Below are 21,112 nucleotides of genomic sequence, written 5' to 3'. Positions count from 1 at the left end.
TCACTCACTTCTAACAGGCTGGGTTGCTAAAACTGGAACGTTACTTCGAAATCAGATGCTCTGAGCCATTTTTAAAAGCAACCGAATATCACCCATTTTTCATTAGAGAAGTCTTAATTCATTGAAAGAAACCACACCCTCTAAGGAACAAAGCTTCTCACGTTTATAACATTTCCATACTGAAAATGCTGCCTTACTGGTACTTTTGCAACAATATATAAGTGAAGATATTTATTTCTAAATGTATATTTTAGATTTTTTTTCCATCTGCTTGACAACAATCTATTAGGTCATACAGCAGGCAGCAAAAGAAAATTAACACATTTCCAGCTTTCAAGTTTTGCTAACTTATGGGGAAGAGTGCGGCTTCATGATGAACTCGTGTCTTAGAGAGCATTTAGCGACTGCATAAAAATGAATAATAAAAATACTGGCACATAAATAGGTCACGGAGATTAAGATGCTTTTCCTATATTAATCTTACTTAGATTTCTGGTCTTTAAAGTAGAATATCACAGGACTGACAGAGGAAAAATGAAGGTGGGCTGTTTACTACAACCATAAGTTAAAGTTAAATCAAAAAATAAAAGGATTACGGACTCGACTGGGAAAAAGCACTGGGTCAGGACTGCAATCTCTATTAATTAGGTATCCCAGCTGGGCAGTGGGTATGCAGCTGTTAACTTGATCAATGACTTACCTAAATGTCATCTCTACTGATTCGCTTATAAATTACCAGCAAGTGAGACTAATGTACAGGTGCTAATTTATTTAAACTGTTCTCTGCAGTTCTACATAGCTTTATAAACTGCATCTGGCACCTAATGTTAGCTGTCAGTTGTACTTAGACATGCCTGTCCTAACGACTCTGTTCATTAGAAATGAGCGCAAATTATGAAATATTGTGAAAAATGATACATCAAATGGAATGGGCAAAGCAAATCAATTAGAGAAACTTCATACCACATATTCACACATAGGAGAATAAAACATCTCAGCTTCAGAGCAAGGTCTGTAATACCAATTAAAAAGCAATTGGTAGACTTCTGCAGAGTTATATATCAATTTGCTGGATTTTTTTTTTCTCCTTCAGAAATATAGTTGTAATGCACAGCTTAACTTTTCATTCCCAAATAAAAGCATCAATAAGAGGCAATTCTGCTTCCACAACATCCAGGAGAAGGATTAACAAGTCAACTTATTTTCCAGTTTAGAACTTTACAAGGTTTAGCTTTTATTAAACTATACCTAAAACTCTAGTGAAGGACGGAATCCTGTGATGTCTACTTCAGAAATACACTGCGCTACTGATTAACGGTAGAAGACATGGAGCACTCACATGCTCGATATAAGCACTCATCAGAAGGAATTACTACTGTTTGAAATGTAAAGCTTGATAATTCTCCTGCCAGTGCTTAAGCAGCTTTCGTATTTTTATAACGGAAATTTAATTATGCATAGCAGACACTATTATAGATTCTGAGTATTTTCCAACACCTGATGGAATATGAAGAAATTAAACACGTACCACAGATACTTGGTATCACTAAACAAAACATTACACTTTTAGCTCCACTTCTCCAGCTTTTAAGAAATGGAGTCAGCAAAGAGGTCACATACTTGTCACCGGCACTGCATGTGTTAAAGCTAATTTTCAGAATGAATCTTTTACTAATTATGGAGCTCAGTTAATTTTGTGCAAATTATCATAGGGCTGTGGATTCATAAAGAAAAAACGACCACCTCTACACGGTCACCTTCCACTTGCAGTCTTCCTGTCTGTAAGCCTTCCGTGTAGGCTCTATCAAGAGAAGGAATCCAGACTGCAGGCGAATGCACTGTTCTACCTTTAACCTTTCAGGCAAGCTATCTAAACCATCAGGAGCAGCATCATGCTGTAGCAAAATGAGAGTTTTTTTTTTTTGTTGACAGATCTGTGCATGCATGCCTTTTTGAGTTACTTTCTTGTAACGTAAGTGTCACTAAATGTAGGGGAAAAAAAACAGTGTCTGAAAAATGCAGGGAAAAGAAATTCTATAGTCTGTTAAAAACTGCAGAAAAGAAAGCCAGAGTAAAGCAGGCTTATTGCTGACCCAGATGGTTCAATGAATACTTTCACTGGTGACTGGAAGGGTCTGCAATGCCACTTGTCTGTAGAAGACCAAAGTGATATGTGTCATTCTGAAAGAAAGCAGCCACAGTAGCAGTGCATGGCTTTGTACTCATGAAGTTTGATTTCCTATGGACTTCTGACTCAAAGTCAACTTTCCCTCATGGATTTCGTGATGCCTGTCGAGACCCAAGTCTCATTTCGGCCCTTTTCTCTGCAGGCCATTAACTGTGTCTCTTCTCTACTTTGCCATCTATTTTCAGAGAAATTTAAAAAATTCATTTTGAAGCCTCTCTGTCAAATGTGGTTGAAATCATCCTGCATCACCACCTACAGGTGTAGTTCTTCTTTGGCATAAGCATGCTGTCACAACCTCCCATGTGGACACAGCTATGCTGACACAAGTTTGCCACAGAGAGGTGACAAAACTATGCTATCAAAACAACCCCCTGAAAAAACTAAACCACGTACACCTCTTTTGGCACATACAACATCAACCCTAGGGGACCTGCTGCTATGCTGTGCTGCCATGGCTAGAGTAATAGTGTCACTGCTGCGCAGAAAAAGCTCCGGCTATGAGACTTCATGCAGCTTCACCTAAGACTGAATGTCACCAAATGACATTTCTCCTCACTACCTCTCATGTGTGATAAAAGAAATGACAGAAGTGAAGCACAAGTTGGACGTTAAAAAAACAAAATTTTTTTTAAAGTGAAAGACAGCACATCTATACGTGAGCCTAAGTGACACACAGAAAGAGGAGGCCACCCACCTGTCAGTTGTCAGAGGGAATGGCAATAAAATAATATGTTTTGAGGTACTGATATGAGCTTAAATGCAGGTCTACATTAAAATCCCTAAGCTAAGCCACAGTGTTAGTTGTAAAACATCCTATAAAATTTAATTTGCATTACCAGCAACCACAGTATCACACAAGAAAACCCAACCTAAATATACACAGCAGGTCAAATTGTGGGTAAATGTTTCAAAGTGCTACATAAACCTTCACAGTGCCTCTTATAACCTCAGATCAAGGGGATTATCCATTAGTACTTTTAAAAAGAACCTACTGTGCTTTAGCAAGATATGGTATATAGCTCTATACTGTGATGTCTGACCTCACTTGGTAGCAGGAGTAGAATCTCTATTCACACTCACAGTTGCAGTGTTTGCAATGTATAGTAGTAGTCTTTCTTATTCTGACAGTTTGATTAAAATTCACAGAGAGCTGAGGGGCTCATGCTGAAGTAAAGTGCTTTCAATATCTGAAACTCTACAGTAAATTACTTCTCCAACAGAGCAACTGTACTTACATCAATATCCTCTTGGGTAAAAGTTTCGGGATCTTCTCCCATCATGTTGGCTAAATGTCTCTTTCCTAGGTTGAACTCTTCAATCTGTTTTTTAATAAATGCCTCTGTGTACTTTTCAGGTCCTGAGGCTGCTACATTTTTCTTCCACGCCGCTGTAGTGGTATAGATTAGCCTCAATGTCTAACAAAAACAAACAAAACAACAAAAATGTGAGATTTATTTTGTATTTTTGGTACAGTGAGCCCTAAATAAAATGAATAGTAAAACAAGCCATGCATACCTATAACAGGCTTCAACATATTACTGTAGTAAGTTAGAAAACGCAGTTATACTCACAAAACCACTTTCTTCCAATTGTTTAATGCCCGTAAACAGATAAACACATTCTAGAAGGTGAACATTTCTGCACATTACGATTAATCTTGGCAATTGCTTTTCTTCTTATTGAACATATTTGCAATGCACCTGCCTTTTAAGTTTCCTTTTTTTTTATTTAGCAAGATTTTTCTGATAATACATATATATATGTAGTAACATGTTAGGAACATCCAGCAAAAGCAAAACGTAGAACTGATCAACAGATGCAGTCTTAGAAAAAACAACAGCAAAAAAAAAAACAACAGCACATAAGGAGGTTTTGCATTCACCTAAAGGCACCCTGTAGTGAAGTATGAAAAGGATCTGCAGGGCAGCTCTCTTGTGGCTTTTGGAAGCACGTGGGTGCCCGACATCCCACGGCACAGTGGACAACCACTGCTGAAGGCTCTGGAAAGGCTATGAAGCCCCCCTTCCTTCTCAGTGCCAGAACATTTCTTCAGCTATTTCACTGTCTCAGGTAGAATGATTAGGAAAGGAAGCAGAGTAATCCTCATCAGCATCTACTGCTGAGCAGGGTTCCAGCTCAGAAGTCATAACTCAGGGGACACTTACCTTTTGCTGTTTGTGGGAGGCAAGTTTTTTTTCTTTACCAAGACAATCAGTAACTGGGATGACTGATTTCAATCAAGACCTCTAACAGGGGAACAGGAACTTCACTATCAGGGCTGCAATGTCCCAATTTCAGCTTAGTGCCAACAGTATGCACTATTTTGTCTCTCCAACAGTAGAGTTAACAAAGTTCTCCGCAGTTTAATTATTCCACAAACTGAACAGAGAACTGATTATCTGCATGGCCTTCTGGGGTGAGAGGGTAATCACCAGGAAAAAGGATATGGGGTAGAGAAAAGCAAAAGACAGAAGAAGAATCCCTTCTGAATCAGAAAAATGCCAACTTTTGTTCACCGCAGAGTACCCTACAACATTTATCTTGAACCTCTTCAGCGTGCCACTGTTCAGAAGCACAGTTTCAGATGGCAGAGCATCTCACAGTTCGCCAGACCTTGCATTCTCTCCCCGACTCCCATTACCTACTTACGGCTAGCTCTGGCCCTCAGACTCTTCCTCAAGCCAGCTCAGCTGCCTGGCCTTGGCAGAACACTAATTTCTGTGTCCTCCCCAAGAACAGGGAGCTCTCTGCTGAGCCAGCAAAAGCGATTCAGAGAAGGCTCTGAGAAGTGCCAAAGCTGACAGGAGAACGCAGCTGAAAGAGGGAGAAGGAAGAAGAGAAGTCCCCTCTTCATTTCTTCCAGTGAATTATTAAATTACCTCTGCTTCTCCTGGAGCTGTAGCTTCAGTCTATCTTTGGCCAAATATTAAAATCCACACAGTTACAGTAATTAGAAATAGCTAGTAGCCTTATTATGAGGGACAGAATAAACCCTAGCATTTGAGACAACTAAACACCCTGCGAGTCACAGAAATAGTCCGCAGATCACACTCAGCATTTTGACTTGACCTCTCTTAGTTAAGCTAATATGAATAGCTCAAAATACTTACGGTCTTCATATAACTAATATAAATACAGCAGCAATCTTCAGGCCTGGTTACAACCACAAAGACACGAACATACAGATGTGCATTTGCCACAAAAGGTTTAAAAACAGCCCCCAGAAAGAACTCGGTGCAGAAGATCCTGCTGTTGCTTTATGTTCTCCATGGCTTATAAGCATCACATGCAATGCTAGTCCTGGTTTGCTCCTTTTTTATTTTTAATTCATGTTTTCTGTAAGATTATATTTATGCATAAAAAATTAAAACAAACAAAAAACACCAAAATTTTAAATTTACACCATTTCTATTTACAATGCTCTTACGACTTCCTTAGAAAGCAGAAAGGTATCTGCATATTCCCTATTCTTCTCCCAGTCACTCCTCAGGAAAGAATTCAATTCATCTTCTGTCTTGCTTGTCTTAATAGTAACTAATTATATGTAATTCTTGTCAATGAACATATGATTCCTTATTACTTGGCCCAAAATTGCTTTCTGTCTGCTATGCTTTAAACAGGATACTTTAAAAAGATTGCTTTCATCTTATTCCTGTCAATTTCTATTGTAATTTTCTCATTTTTGTCCTTCTTCCCTCAAGCTATTCATATTCTTCCCTGGTTTCAATTCGTCACTAATCAAAAGTCCCTGGACACACAAACTGTTCATAATTAGAAAACAGCCTCTTATGCAAATTAATATCTATTGTATTGGGTACCTCTTCTGGGATAAGAGTCCTATTTCATGGGTGGTAGAGGCGAGAACTGCAAAGCACAGCCAAATGCTTCTGGCATTTCAGTCAAACAAGAAAGCCCGCTCCTCGACTTTCTAGAGGAAACCACGCAGGTCTGCATTTACTTATCACACATTTCATGAAGCGTTACTGAAGACAACAGCCTCACCATTTTAGAAGTGATGATGGCCATTAACAGCACCCCTGAAGGGGTGTTCCTAACAGGCTGTTCCACCAGGAGAGGGAGAAGGTAAAGCCGCCTCTTCTGGACCCAGCTCCTGAGTGTTAACCCCTCCCAATCAATCCCTCCCCAAACAACCTAGCATTAAAACAGTCTGGCAAATCCTTGTTTTCCAGGGAGGCAGTCAATTTATAAGAGATCAGTTTCTGTAAAAGTTGCCTCAGAAAAAAACAACTGTTTTCAGAGAATTTCAAGTTCACTGGCCTACTTATTACAAGATGAGAAGGAACAAGGGGACCTGTTTGCTTACTGTTGTCCCATGAATTTTGCTTCGCTGGTGTACAAGCAGAAAACCAATGCGTATCACTAACAGAAGAATCAAGCTTCCTATGCTTTTGCAAGGGAAGGAAAGGGGAAGCAGAGACAAAAGGCTCAAATTCAAGAGAAGTCTGTCTGTTTTACAATGTGGCATAGCTACAGAGGTGAAAGGAGATAACCCGTTTATGTGGCATGCTTGCAGCTACACCATTTTCAAGCTGCTTCCATGCTCTAAGCCAGCAGATTTCAACCATCTCCTTTTCCAAAGCCACACAGTGCATGGAGGTCACTTGTTTCGGTTTTGCGTTCTCTGGCAGCAGAGAAAAGTGGTATCATCTTCCTGACATTGATACATATACAGTGGTTCACATACAGTACTGGTCCCAATCAAATGCAAATAGCATATAGGGTACCCCAAACATTTTTGCTGAGAAGAGAGCTATACAATCACAACAGAAGCAAAAGACAATAACAAAGCTAGATCACTTTTTCTTTATAAATTGTACTAAGTATCCATGTTTTGCTTATTAGAAGGATAGACTAAACCTATTGTTCAGTAAAAGCTAAGGGAAATGGAATTACAGTGCCCTTGTCATTTCCACTCTTAACATGACAAGCTTGAAAATTAAAAAAAAAAAACAGAACCACAAATACTTTTGTCTATCATAGTTGGGGAAACAGTTTAATGAATACATTACAGCAAGGAATTTTTAAGAGAGACACCATAAAGCAGCTCCCTAATGGAAAAGACAGACAAGCGTTTAACATAAGAAATGGCTCTAGCAGGTCAGAAGAAGGGTGTATCAGTTTTCTGTTCTCAGCAGCAGCCAGTAGCTGAGCCACAAGGGTAAGACAGAAAAGAGTAATACTTTTTCCAGGACATTTCTAACAATCAGCAGTTCACAGACGTGTTGATATCTTGGTTTTGACAGTCCTCAGTGGAACTTTCTTCTGAGCTTTGTAAGCTGCTTTTTGTACTCGCACAAATGTTCAGCGCTCACAACACCCTCATCAGACTGTTCTGCGGGCTAGCGACACTGGATGAGAAGAAGAGCCTCTCAAGTTTCCTGGGCCATGCCTCCCCTTAGTTCCTTTCACACCCTTTAGTTCTGACATTTACGGATGGGATGGTTTGTTTACAGCTCCGGGCTCCGGTACTGATCCCATCTTTGGGCCAGAGAGCAGACCGGCGATCTCTGGAGGCCCCAAGCAGCCCTACCCTATAAGTTGCCTCTCTTTTGAGGTCATTTTCTCATTTATGATACAGAGTTTTTGGTTCAAACTCAAGCAGGTGCCTGCTCAGGAAAGCTATGTCCCTGTCAATTATACCTTTGACATAGGCTAACCAAAGCCGCCCAAACTCTTCCAGCAGAGAACTACGATCAAGTGCTTGAACATTTCCAGCTTTTTCCTCCTTCCTCGGGCAACTTCACTTCGTGCATTTCTGACTGCTCTCCATCCCTAATACACAAAGCCTATCTACAAACAGACAACACAAACGCTCAAACTGCCCCCCCCCAGCACTACCCTCCCTTTACTTCTGTCTGTTCAGCCACCGGGCAGACCCCCAGCCCTCCCCACGCCGCGCTGTGCCGTGACCTGACCGCTACCAGCCCGCCCCTTGCGCCCTCTGCTTAATGACGCGCGTGTGCCCAGCGCCCCTGCACGCACAGCAGCCGAGCTTTTTAATTACGCGGCAACCTACTGAACACCAGCACCTCTCAAATCACACGGGCAATCCCCGCACACCCCCGGGAAGGGCCCGGCCCGGCTCTCACCTGCGAGCGCGCCCCGCCCGCCGCCACCACCAGCGCGGCGCCCCGCCGGCCGCCCGCCCGCAGCAGGCGCCTCATGGCCGCCGCCATCACCGCGGCTCCCGGCTCGGCACCGCACGGCCCGAGGAAGGCCCCGGCGCCCCCGATTGGCGGGCAGGGCCGGAGCCGCGCCTGCGCGGTGCGCCGCGATGAGGGCGGGCAGTGATGGCGCTGCCCTGCGCTGGGCAAGGGCAGAGCGGGAGGGACGTGGAGGTGTCAGGGGGGCGGCTGAGGGCCCTGGGTGTGCGCAGCCCAGAGCAGAGCAGGCTGAGGGGAGGCCTCATGGCGGCCTGCAGCTCCCTCACGAGGGGAGCGGAGGGGCAGGCGCTGAGCTCTGCTCTCTGGGGACAGCGACAGGGCCCGAGGGAACGGCACGGAGCTGGGACAGGGGAGGGTCAGGCTGGGGGTTAGGGAAAGGTTCTGAACACTGAGGGTGGTCGGGCACTGGGACAGGCTGCCCAGGGCAGTGGTCATGGCACTGAGCCTGATGGAGTTCAAGGAGCCTTTGGACACCGCTCTCAGACACAGGGTCTGGTTTTTGGGTGGTCCTGTGTGGAGCCAGGAGTTGGACTTGATGGTCCTTGGGGGTCCCTTCCAACTCAAAATATGCTATGATTTGGTGATTAACAAACGAAACCTGATACATGGTACAACTACGACAGACATCATTGAAACAGATGTAACAATCAACCTCTGCTCTTCAAGTAAAAATCATTAAGTGTTTTTTGTTCATTTGTTTTCTAGTTTTATGCCTCCAGACCTGTTTCACCTGGAAGCTGCAGTGAGTCTGGTGCGACCCCACTGCTCTTGGGAGCCGTTAAAAAATGTGTTATTTCACCCTCACCTTGAGTTTTTGTTTAAGTAAAAAATGCCCTTTTTTAGAGGTATCACAGTGGTCTTGCTGAGTGGGGGTTTGGGATGGATACTGTCACCTTCCAAGGTGGCGTTAATCTGGATGCTGAACCTTGAGGGTTTGAGAGGGTGTTCATTATTTCCACAAGTTTTATGGTATAAAACTTGTGGAAATAATGAAAATATTATGTGGAAATACCCCTAGAGGTGATTGGATTTTGTCAGTAGTGTTTTGTGCCACAGGAAAAGTGGAAAATAATTATTTTTTTAATTCAAAAAAAAAATATATATATATATACTCTAGACTTTTGGGGGCCTTCTCTTTAAAAGCACTTGTTATATGAGAGGACAATGGAAGGAAATCTCAGCTTTTCCAGGTTTGTTTTTCTTTTCACCTTTTCACTGGTGGCCTTTGCTTCCTCCCGTTCAATTGTAAGTATGATTTCCTTCCTGGGATTTAAAAGGGGGTGTAAGAAAACTGGCAATGGGCAAGGGCAATCACCCATGCAGGGAGGTCAAGGAGAAGCTGGCTGGATAGGTATTTATTCCGAAGGTTACCAACAGTGAAAATGAAACCATCAGTGTTTTTATCGACACGGATACGTGTAAGTGACTGCAATGAATCCTGCACTGTAGGGAAGTGGTGAAACGTCTCTGTTTCGCACACACCTGACCAAGCCCTGAGAACAAACAGCATCCGGCTTTCATGCACATGGTGTGTAGGGATTGTGCCTGTTTAGCAGCTGGTTCTCCAAAAGAGAATAAAAGTGGGTCAGGTTAGGGTCACGGTCCTACTCGTGCTCCTGGAGGAGCCAGCAGAGCTGAAGGGTAGAGAAAGCCAAAGGTGCTGCAGCCTCTTGGAGGTCAACAGCAAGTCTCATCCGCCACCTATTGCCCCCTTGCTTGGCTTTGCTCAGCATGGAGGAGTTCCTCAGTCCTCACCGTGCCAAACAAGTGTCACCTCTCACCACTGCCAGCTGTCTAGAAGCAAAGTGCCGCTGGAGTGAGCTGCTTTCATTCTCCACATACAATTAATTGTTAATTAAATCCGAGGAGTAGGGCTGCCTATGCAATATTGGCTGCTTGCACTCGGAAGCTGGTTGATGTCAATCCAACTCCCTCCACTCCTTAAGCCTATTTACTCCTGTGCCCGCTGTGAAATAAAGCCAAATGTTACTGCAGTCCAGAGCATGTTTTCAAGGATACGGGAGTCTGTATACCATCCATGGTTTTAGTCTGAGGTTGTAAAATCGTTTTCACAAATGAAGAACAGTTCATTACATAAATGAAGTACTTGGTATATGTGGAGTCCAATATTTAATGACAAGGACCATGTTTTGTCTCTCATGGATTTTCCAAGTGGTCAGTTCTTATAAATTAATTGCTAACCCCTCAAGATAGAAGATTTTTTTTTTCACAATTTGTTTTGAAACCCCTTGATTCAGGTATTTTTCCAACCATCCTGCTACTGCCAAGGGCTTGCTTGTCCCTGGAAGACATTTCTCCAGAGATGCCTGGGTTATCACCAGTTTCTAGACTGATCATATACCTAAATGCAAGGGAGCGTAGTTATTTCTTGGGATGCTTTGAAGGAAATGGGCTCTTGTGGTGGGCACGGTTCACATATTCCAGCGGGATTCCTTCTGCTGGAAGGGTTCCCGCTTCTGCTCAGATGACACGAGTCTGCATTTACCAGCCCAAAATCATGTTTTAGCACAAGCCAAATTAAGATAAAAATCAGTGGAAGTTATTTGCATGCTCGGCTCCTGCATCCCCATCCCTCTGTCAAAAGTTTATTAAGACAGACTTTAGGAAAAATGCAAGAAAACCATGTTTAATCTACTTACCCAAGACTAATTCCAAAGGGCTTCTTTTTCTATCTCTGTATTTAGTTGGCAGATTGTATATGCTATACCCAATCCGTGCAAACTGTCCTGATGCTTTGCTAAGCCCTTGTAGATCTTCAGTCTTATGTGTGGCAGGAATGTCCTTTTGAGCCCAGCTGGGCAATGCTTGACTCTGGGAACTTGTTCAAATGTGACCCTTATTACCCATATACTGGCATAAACTTGTTAATTGTGCTCTACACGATCACACAACTGGGAACTGCTGTGTGCAGCGCATTACCTGCTTTTGTTTTGAGACTAGATAATGAGGGTTAGGATATAATTGGGGATAACAGGAGCTTTGGAGTCTGTCTTTCAGGGACAGCCTGAGACTCAGAAAACTGGCATTTCTGTGCAAGGCTTGAGATTTCTGAAACGAAAAGTCACTGAATACAAAATAAGGAAACCAGGCTGAGCGTAGCATGTACGTGGGTCAGGGGACAGCCTGAGGGGCACATCTGTAGTGTATGCAAATTCTGCAGTGCAGACCTGAGGCTGTGCTTCAGTCCAAATTTGCTGATTGCTTACATTACCAGCCCACATTCAGACAGTCTTGCAGTAAGATTTGGGGTGTCCTTTTGTAATCAGAGATGGGGTTTGAAGCTAGCCTACGTACAGGTTACCGGCATGGATAATGTGAATACTACCTGCTGGAGGAACGGGTATCCATGTGATAGTGACATACATGGTAAAAATCAGGGTAAAAAAGCATACTAAGTTTCATCTCCCTGCCCCACAGATGCAGACAGAAGGTAGCAAGGATGGCAGTACTGGGTCAGACCTAAGGTCATTGAGCTTCACTCTAGCAGTGGTCAATGGTAGATGGAAGAGTAGAAAGACGAGGAAAATATACTGGGATACTTCCCTGATACAGTCTCCAGACCTGCAAGGAGCCAAAGGCAGAGTCTTAGGCTTAGACACACAAGAAACGTATGCAGGAGAAGAGGGCAGGCATTCATGGAGGACGTAGCAGGATCTGCTGTCACACAATGGAAAGAGCTAATGTGCAGCAGAGACAGTGGGACTCGATGAATCAGAAGACCAAAGAAATTGTTGTAGGCGAATTAAGACTTCTCAGGATAGTACAGTCTAAATCCACTTCTGAAGAGATGTCTGAATTTTTTAGTGTTTTCACTTCTGCTATACAGAAATAAAAGAGTAGATTTGCTCTTAATTTCTGAACCAAAGTTTTTCTTAGAAACTATTTCCTCTTCTCTTTCACCTGTGCTTTTCTTCATTAGTCTGTGAGTATTTTGGCTGAAGTTCTGGGACACCTGTACCAGAATGGGCACCAAACACCAGTGCTCGTCCAGGGACCAAGCAGTTGGGTGGCAGAGACAGAGCATCCACGTGCCGAGAGTATTCCTCAGATCTTAGCCAGGGGCAGCTTCTGATTTCTCTTTAGAGCCAGAGAAGTTCAGGAAAACCCAAGTCCAGTCAACTGGAATTCAACAACAGCTTGAGGTTTTGGCTAGGGAAAGCACTGGAGAAGGGTGGCTTGACAAAAAACTTCGTATTTCTGAAGCTGATTGGTATGTGTTTGAAAAAAAAAAAAAAAAAAAAAAAGCACGTTAAAAATGCAAATAATTCAGCGGTATTTTAACTCTGTTCCAGTTAAGTAATTTCTCAATATTTTATGGCATGTGTGTGCTTTTTGACATTGAAATTGTTTTGCATTGATTTTTTTTCATCACTATTGAAAGGCTTGAGGCTGATATATCCAGAAGTCATGCTTTCTTAAATGCAAACACATTAATTTTACTTTTAAAAAATGAATAATAAGAACAGCTATTTCATTGTACCTAGATTTCTCCAAACGTGGACTGAGCACACTCCATTTTGTAGACTGCATATGCTAGCTACCTAAGGGTTGTCAATTATGTTATGCTATAAAAGGCACAGCACTTAGGGGGCTGTCAATCAAGTCTGTTGTGAGAGAGGCTTCAAGAATCATTATTCCAACGGTATTTATTGAATATAAAAATAAAACAAATTTACGTGAAAACACTGAGTACAGATGGATCATATTTCATGTTGTTGTGAGAGGGGTTTGGAGTGAGCACGAAAACAGGAGAGGTGACACCACCAGAGATCTGTGCTTGTGAAGCAGTGCCCTCTGGTTTCTCCTTCAGACAGCTTTCCTTCTTCCTGGAGGAAGGTGGTACCCAAATCCCTCTGACTTCAGTGCACTTTGGATCACAGCCCCACATCTGTTTCATCTTCACAGTACGAGTGCTGGTGTCCTTTTTATTTTCCCTCCACACACCACACACAGACACACACAGCTGATGTGTATCTTTGAGCACTGCAAAGCTTTCTGGGGAGTGTTCTTTCCCGTAGCGTTATGTTCCAGCTCTACCATAATTTATGTGCTCGAGTAACCCCCATTGAATTTACAAACAGTTCTCAGAAGGAAAGAGAACTTGTATGGATGTAATTTGGAGGCATCTGAAGACAGTTTTATTCCAAATGGATGCCAGAGTCAGCCCAAAGAGATCCAAATGCAGTGTCTGGGCCTATTTTTAGTTGGCAAGTGCTTTTAGACTATGTAACGTGTCTTTGTCATTTGTCTACCATACGCTTTGCCTCCATATGTTTATCACTGTTGCTATTGCTGATTCAGTATTTCAATAATAGAATCACTCAGAGCTATGCTTTCGACTTGGTTTTGCATCAGACTTTTTATCCCTGTATAATTAGACTAATGTCACTACTGATCCTAGAAGCAGCTCGGAGTCAGAGCTGACATTAGATCCATAAGCTGCATCTGTACAGCTAAATAAAGGAGGGCTTAGCACTGGCCCAGCGACCAAGTGACCTTGATTGAGTCACATCGGTGCTGATTTTAGAGCCTCCTTCCCTGAGCAGTGATGCTGGCTGGAACAGCCCCAAATGGAACCAGAAATACAAATAATCTCCCTCGCCCATATACAGAGCAGTTGTAATTTTATCTCTTCATCACACAGAAGGAAATTTATTGCTCTTCCCATTACTGAACCTTCTCAGATTTATAAACTTTCCATTATTGATTTTTCTAAGTACTGGAGACGTACATATATTCAGAATAAATGGAAGAAAGCAGTGATTTCTCAAATTGTATATGCTTCCCAAGATTCACTTACAGATAGGGGGCAGACACTGTTAAGTCCTGCCTACCTCACAAGATAACCAGAAAATACCTCTTAAATTATGCCCTCCTGGGATGATGCGAGGAATTTGTCTGTGTGCAGTTTAGGGATGCTATTCGAGGTTGGGAACTCCATATATATATATATATCTTTGCCAGGCTGCAAGCTCCGTCTTGGTTTTAAGGCTGGGATTCTCCTTACTGTGGTCTCACATCTTTCCTGATGGATTGAAATCCATGCAGGGTGCAGGCACGGAGCAGCAGACAGTTGATGCCCAAGTGCTATCTACCCCATGGAGCGCTGTAGCCCTAGGCACCAAGTTACTCCCGTGGAGGAGGTCGGGTTGTTGAGGACATGGTCACCTTGTCCACAAACTAATCTGGCAGGAGACTGCATTCACCTGCTGAAAGCTGAACAGGAACTGAGAAGTCACAAAACAACACGAGTGTTCTCTGGGCCACCTTCAGCAGCTCAAGGTTGGAGGGAGAAGATGCCACCTGCACATGACAAGGCAGGGAAAATCTGCTCTTCTGATGTATTCATGCACTCTGCCAGGAGCTTCCAGTAGAACCAGGCTTTAGAACAAGGGGTCATGGTTGTTGCTTTTCCAGAAGGTGCCTTTTCCAGAAGTCCTTTATCTTTTACAGAAGGAAATGGTGTCACCTGAAATTGTGCAGAAGATGGGTGTTGTATTGGTCTTCCCTGGGTTCCTCCAGAAGAAGAAAGCATAAGCCTCACCTTTTCAGTGAGTATCAGAAAAGAAAGCTGTACATTCTTTATCTTTGGAGTATTTTTGGCTCTTGGGAACTGGCAAATACAGCATGTAACATTTTCCATGCTTCTTGGAGATGCTCAAAAGAGGCTAAAGTGGTTATTCAGGGAGAATTAAATCTCTTCTTCTTCTCAAAATGAGAATGATGACCAAAGTACTGGCCAAGTCAGAGCTGAAAATGAAGCTTTACAAGTATTTTAACAAGCTTTGGACAAATCTGTGAAGTAATGAAGCCCAAGAAAGTATCACTTAAAGATTTCAGGTTTTAAAACAGCAGCAGCAGCAGAAGCTTCTGAGTCATCAGGGCTTCCACTGAAAGTCTAAAGAAATACATATGAAACATCTTTCACAGAGATAACAAGAAAGGAGAATGACAAATTGAATCTGGATTAGGGAAGAAGAAAAAAAGCACCAAGTACTGATATTACTTTCTGACTGCTATATTCAAATAATAATGAAAATAATCTGGCCAGTTTCCTGCTGCAGATCTCTTTCCAGAAAATATCAATTCATGTGACTGTATTGAAGCTATTTAAAAACTTTGGGATCATTTGCTTTCTTTCATGATAAAATAACTAAATGTGATAATAAATAATGTTTTTATACCTGCTATAATGTTTTAGGTACTTTATTTTAGAATATGAATGCTATAGAGTGTCCAGCAAAAGCAAGTATCTAATATAATACAGATGTCTCCCCAGATGTTCTGGTAAAAGAACTGCTGGCTCTTTCTAGCTTCTCTGTTCTTACACCAATGAGGCACTACCTGCAGTCTACGCTGTGGGTGCCAGCACCTGAGGAGCCAGCCAGAAGGACACCTGGAAAAGATGCTTCCCGTATTTATTTCTGCAACACAAGAAGAGCTTAGTCCACAATAATCTTCTGTTGGTCACTTTGGAGGTGAAATTCATGCAGGGTGCAGGCACAGAGGTGGAAGTCACTCGCAGGTGGAAGGGCAGACTCTGTTTTGACATCTCTTACTCTGCCCTCTTTAACTAAAGTTGCTCGGCACCTTCAGCTTAAGAGGGCAAATGATGCAGTCTGGAGCTAACTCATGAAATAACACTCATAACTGAGATCATTATAAGTATCAGTAGAAACTGCCTGAATCATCACCACCTCACATGTGAGAAGCCAATACTGTACGTCAGCCTAAATCTGAACATCTGCAGCAAGCAACTGTACTTCTCGGATTATGGTAGCTCTCTTTCAAAAGAGGAGGCAAAACAGGGGAGAGAAAGTTTTCAGGGTTTCGGGGAAAAGAGAAAGGATTCTGCAACTTCTGTGAGCATAGTCACAGACCGACCAATCTACTTGCATGTTGATGGCACAAGTCTTGTGTCATTTATAACGTGCTGTCACAACCCAGCTGAACATGGTTGGCTGGCAGCAAATTATCCTGAACCTTGCAGAGGTAAGTAGGCTCTGGCTTATTCGAAAGGATGCCAGACATTTTGTCTCTTTGGCCAAGTCTTCCCAGTCATTTATAAAGCTACATGCAAAGGTCAAACTGTACTTAGGTATAAAATATGGTTAAAACAAATCACATTAAACCATTTCAGTTTACTTAAATAAAAGCAAAGCAACATGAAAATGCTTGTTAAATATCTCCTGGGAGAGGACTCCACTGTCCCTTACTAAGCGGGCTATGATCGCTGGTTTTCCACTCTTCTGATTAGACTAAAAATAACAAAATCGAGCAGGAGTTTCATCAAGAGTTTCTGTTGGGGGTCTACAGGTTCTGAGCAAATGTGTAAAGAAATATAAGCTTCTTATGCAAGGAATCTTCAGAAAAAAATCTAGAGTGGAGTTTTCAAGAAAAATATGATGCTATTCAAAATTAAAAATAATAATAATAATAATTTTAAGCACTGAAAATAAAAGGGAAGGGAAGTCAACTATGTGAAACTCCTTTCTGGGATCAATGGGATAGACATTTTTCTTTGCTTTTGTTTTCTATTTCTGTGGGACTCTGCTATCAGCACACACATTCCTCTACATTCCTATAAATCTAGCACTGAATCAGAACTTGAAGGCAAGCCTAACTTGATCACAAAAGATCACATCATTTGGCATTTCACCCTTGCACATACTTCAGGGACAGCTCCATAACTTACTGATCCTGCCCACAGACTGGCTTGACCTTATCAATCTGATTTGCCTCAGTCCATGGCAGTTATGACACTGATCAGATCCTGTCTAAATGGCTTTTATACGTTCATTTTCCTAAGATTTATATTCTGCTACAACAGGAGAACTAACAATGACTACTTTCCCTGGAGTGTTCAGCAGTCCTGGGACCAGAAGCCATTAAGAGCAGGACTTCAGTTTCACCAGAGGCAAATTCACCACTTGTGTTAACGACTAAACAATAGAATGATAAGAAAGGTTACTTTTGATTTTACAAGTGCTTTCCTGACAAACTAGTAGTGTTGTCACTCTTCGCAGGAAAATTCTAACACTTGCTATAAAAAAACATTTCCATAAGTGGAAAAGGGTGAGCTGAAGAAGGAGCCTGAGAGGCTTTCTGTCCCAGATGTAATGCTGATTCCAAGAAATCACTGCACTAGCAGACCTCAGGCAGTTTTGTGGCTCCGTGCAGATGCCACTTAGGAGAGAGCTCAAGGAGAATAGTCTGAAGTAGGATGTATCCTTTATCTTCTGTGATTACATTAATCAAATGCAGTAAGTGACTGAAGCACAAAAATGAAAAGAAAAAAAAAAAAAAACAAAATTACCTACAAACAAACAAACAAAGATCCACCTTTCTTCCGTCCTCCTCAAACCATTACAGCATTATTTATGTACTCCATGCCAAGGTGCTGATTTGCGCTGGCAAAGGCCTTTTGATGCCTTTGTCATAAACTGTCTGATTCTGAAAATGCTCAAGCAAATGAGTAACTTTACTCCTGTGAATAGTATTTACAGTTCTTTCATGGTTAAGCATTTGGCTATTTCTTCTATATTAGTAGTACTTTCTCTTGATATCTGGATAGAGGGCTGAGAGACACAGCAGGCAGAAATGTTCCTTACATGTCTGTACCTATCCTTTTCTCACCACTTTTTTTGATAGGGCTATTCTTGTCTTGATATGAACATTTTCCTTCCTATCTCATCAAGGCTATTTCTTCGTCTTTACCTGATAATGATATCTCTTGCTCAAGCTGATGGAGTGTTTTAAGAAATACAGATGTGTACTATACTTAGAAATAAGAAAACTCTCTGGTGAGGTGCTTTGTCACAATGCCATTTCATCCAATGGGCCATACAACGGAAAGCATGAAATGACATGGTGAATTATTTGGTAAACTATTTCTACACTCAGGATACTATTTCTATACCCTGGTCACTTTTTGAACACCTTTTGGTAGCCTGCAAGCAGTTGGCCTTACAAAGGAGGACCAGGCCTGGGAAAACAAAATTTGTTTTCTTTCTCTTTGTTTGAATTTTCTGCAAATGATATGTAGTTTCATTGTTATTTTTAACTGTTTATGTGGGTTTGTTGAAATGGGTTTTTACATTCTGCCAGCATATGATAGTCAAGCACCCTCTAATTATTTAGGGAATGTTTACAAACATGCATTTGTCTTCAGATTTTTTGTCAGATTAATATAATCATTTGATGCACAAAATTGGAATTGTTTGAAATTCTTAAGAGAAAGCAAATTTTCATCTCATGTTCACAGTGTAAATCAGATGTGAAATATTTGGCTCCTCTGTTCCAGGAGTAGAACAGATCTGGCAAAATGGATCGACATATCTGAGTGAGTCTTCTGCTCACCCATTAGAAGACCCTCACTGATTCTCCAACCTTCTTTGCAATCATCTGTAGAACTACCTGTTCAAGTATTAGCTCTAGATAATGGCAATGTATGTGTTTTAGCTGTTGCACTGTTTAGAACAGCTTGTGACTATCACTGAGTAATTACATTGCAGTTACTGGCAGTGAATATGGTATTAAGAAACATGTAAAATTTAGAAACCTTCAGAAGTTAGGTTTACAGTCAAGAAAGCAAAATAATGGAAATGTACAGTCAAGGATTATAGCAAAATTAAACATAAATAGAAGGGCATTTTTTGCATCTGAAGAATCTGAATTGTGAACAGAAGCTGAAGAACAGTTTTCTCCTCTGGGAAAAACAGATACCAACAAGGAAGGCAGAGAATAATTGGCTGAATATATGGCAAAAATGAGGGGATTCTGCTGTCTTGAAATTCTTTTTAGAACTGAACCAAGGGCAAGATTCTGCTCCATGTTTATTTAAAGACCTCCTCACCTGGTGAACAAAGCTTTTACCGTCAATGGCACAGTATTAAATGACATAGACCCCCAAAACCGGGTCCTAAGCATTTCCAGGACCAATTCATTACATTTTTTTCAGGCCAGAGACGTTGACTGGGTGGTAGATGATAGCAGCTCTGCTGAGGGACCGTTCCCAGGAGCCCTGGAGATTCCACCCATGACTGATGCCTGCCTGGCCTGCAAAGAGTCTTCAGATGCCTTGTCAGTGTGTCAAGCACAGTAATGCTTAGATGTTAAATCCTAGCTACCTTTGTGTGTGATGGACATTAACTTATTTACACTTCAAAGATATGTACATGCTTTTTGAAGACCCTTTGAACCCTACTCTAGACATCTGAACAAGCTGGCCCAAAGGAGGAGCTCTAAAGAGCTGTATCCACACCTCTGCTGAAAAAAAAAATTAAGAGATTCCCAAAACAAAATATCAGAAAACCAATGTGTTAAGGATTGGTGCTTTTTAGAGATGTAATGTTTAATTAATTTCTTCTTCTTTTTCTTCTCCTTGAAAAAGAGGTATTAATTTATCTCATATCAGAAACTCTTATTTCAAAACCTTATTAAGGGTTTTTCTTAGTGCTCTCTCCATTCCAGTCAGAGCTGTGGCCTTACATTTAACAATTAAGTTATTATTGCTATACCAAATTGCCACCAGGAAAGAGCTTTTCTTACAGTCCTTTACATTCTTTGTTGCCATGCCTTTCTCCATTACCTGAGCTACATTTTCAAACTGCATAAACCACAAGACAGAACAGGACTAACAGTCAGGAGTGTTTAAGAATTACCAGCTGTACATTTGAAAATATTTTCAAAATCTCTAACATTATTAGAAGGGAAAAACACATATTATACCTATTGTCTAAATGTTTGGCACACCATAGCCAATGGAAATCTCACTGATGGGCTCAGTAGAATTGTTTCAACTATAGTTTACATGCCTTTGGAAGACACTACTTCGTTTTTCAAGGTGTACTCTGGATTCATTACATTTACCAGTATCATCAGATCTCTTTTATCCCTTGGCAAAAGACTTCTAAAAAGATTCTGGATTTTGTAGTCAATATACTTAGTCTCCCTTATCCTCAGTTTATGATTTAAAGCAGCAGCACGAGAGTCATATGCTCAAAATGAGTCAAAAAGTACTGTAATGCAGTTGACATTTGAAAATTGATCCATTTAATTTGAATTGTTTCTTTTCAAACCATTTACTATCTGTCTTTCCTTTGGTTGGTCAAAACATTTTAAAATACAAGCACATTTTTCATTGAAATAAAGCAGTGGAGACCTAGAAGGCACACTTAGAAAAGAAAGCTTAAAGCCGAATCACATAGACTGAGGGTGATGGGTTCAAATATGTGATGAGAAGTTCAGTGCTCATGGTCTTATTTGAAATACTATTTTCTATAATTTTCCAGGGGGAAAAAAAGCTGTCCACTAGCTTTTAACTTCCTACTTTAAAATGTGCTGTTTACTTGAACGTGTATAGTGCTAGTTTATGCTAACACAAGTATGATCATATCCATAAATCAAAGACAAGAATAAAAAGTGTAATTAATATTCTATCTTTTATACCTATTCTGTGCTTGTTTCGTAATTTGTAGCAGATGGAAGCCAAATGTTTTTAAAGAATCAGAACCAGTTTTATAAGAAGATGGTTCATCTTCTCTAAATAACTTCCCCTTAAACTGCCAGTTATACTTATAATTTTAATCTATAAAAACATGATTGTTGGAATATATTATATTATTTTGGGTAGCTCAAAGTGAGGCCACATTCTTGAACCTTCTTCCATATTCTATGTCTTCATTTTAATACTAATGTCTTATTGTTTTATTTGTCT

The 21,112-nt window shown here is 41.2% G+C and overlaps 1 protein-coding gene across 1 annotated transcript in view; it reads right to left on the bottom strand.

Moving 5' to 3' along the window:
- Positions 1–8,481, bottom strand: part of MRPS9 (mitochondrial ribosomal protein S9) — a 30,517-nt gene extending 22,036 nt beyond the window's left edge. The window contains exons 1-2 of the mRNA XM_080602315.1: positions 8,299–8,481; positions 3,424–3,603 (exon numbers count right to left, since the gene is read on the bottom strand). Of these exons, the coding sequence (XP_080458441.1) occupies positions 3,424–3,603; positions 8,299–8,385 (267 nt within the window). The 5' untranslated portion in view covers positions 8,386–8,481. The remainder of the gene's footprint in view (positions 1–3,423; positions 3,604–8,298) is intronic.
- Positions 8,482–21,112: the final 12,631 nt, after the last annotated feature.

Source organism: Anser brachyrhynchus (assembly GCF_964034855.1).
Source record: "Anser brachyrhynchus genome assembly, chromosome: 1".
In the NCBI taxonomy this organism is placed as follows: Eukaryota; Metazoa; Chordata; class Aves; order Anseriformes; family Anatidae; genus Anser; species Anser brachyrhynchus.
The sequence above is the reverse complement of the archived record's forward strand: the minus strand, read 5'-3'. Positions and strand labels throughout refer to the sequence as shown.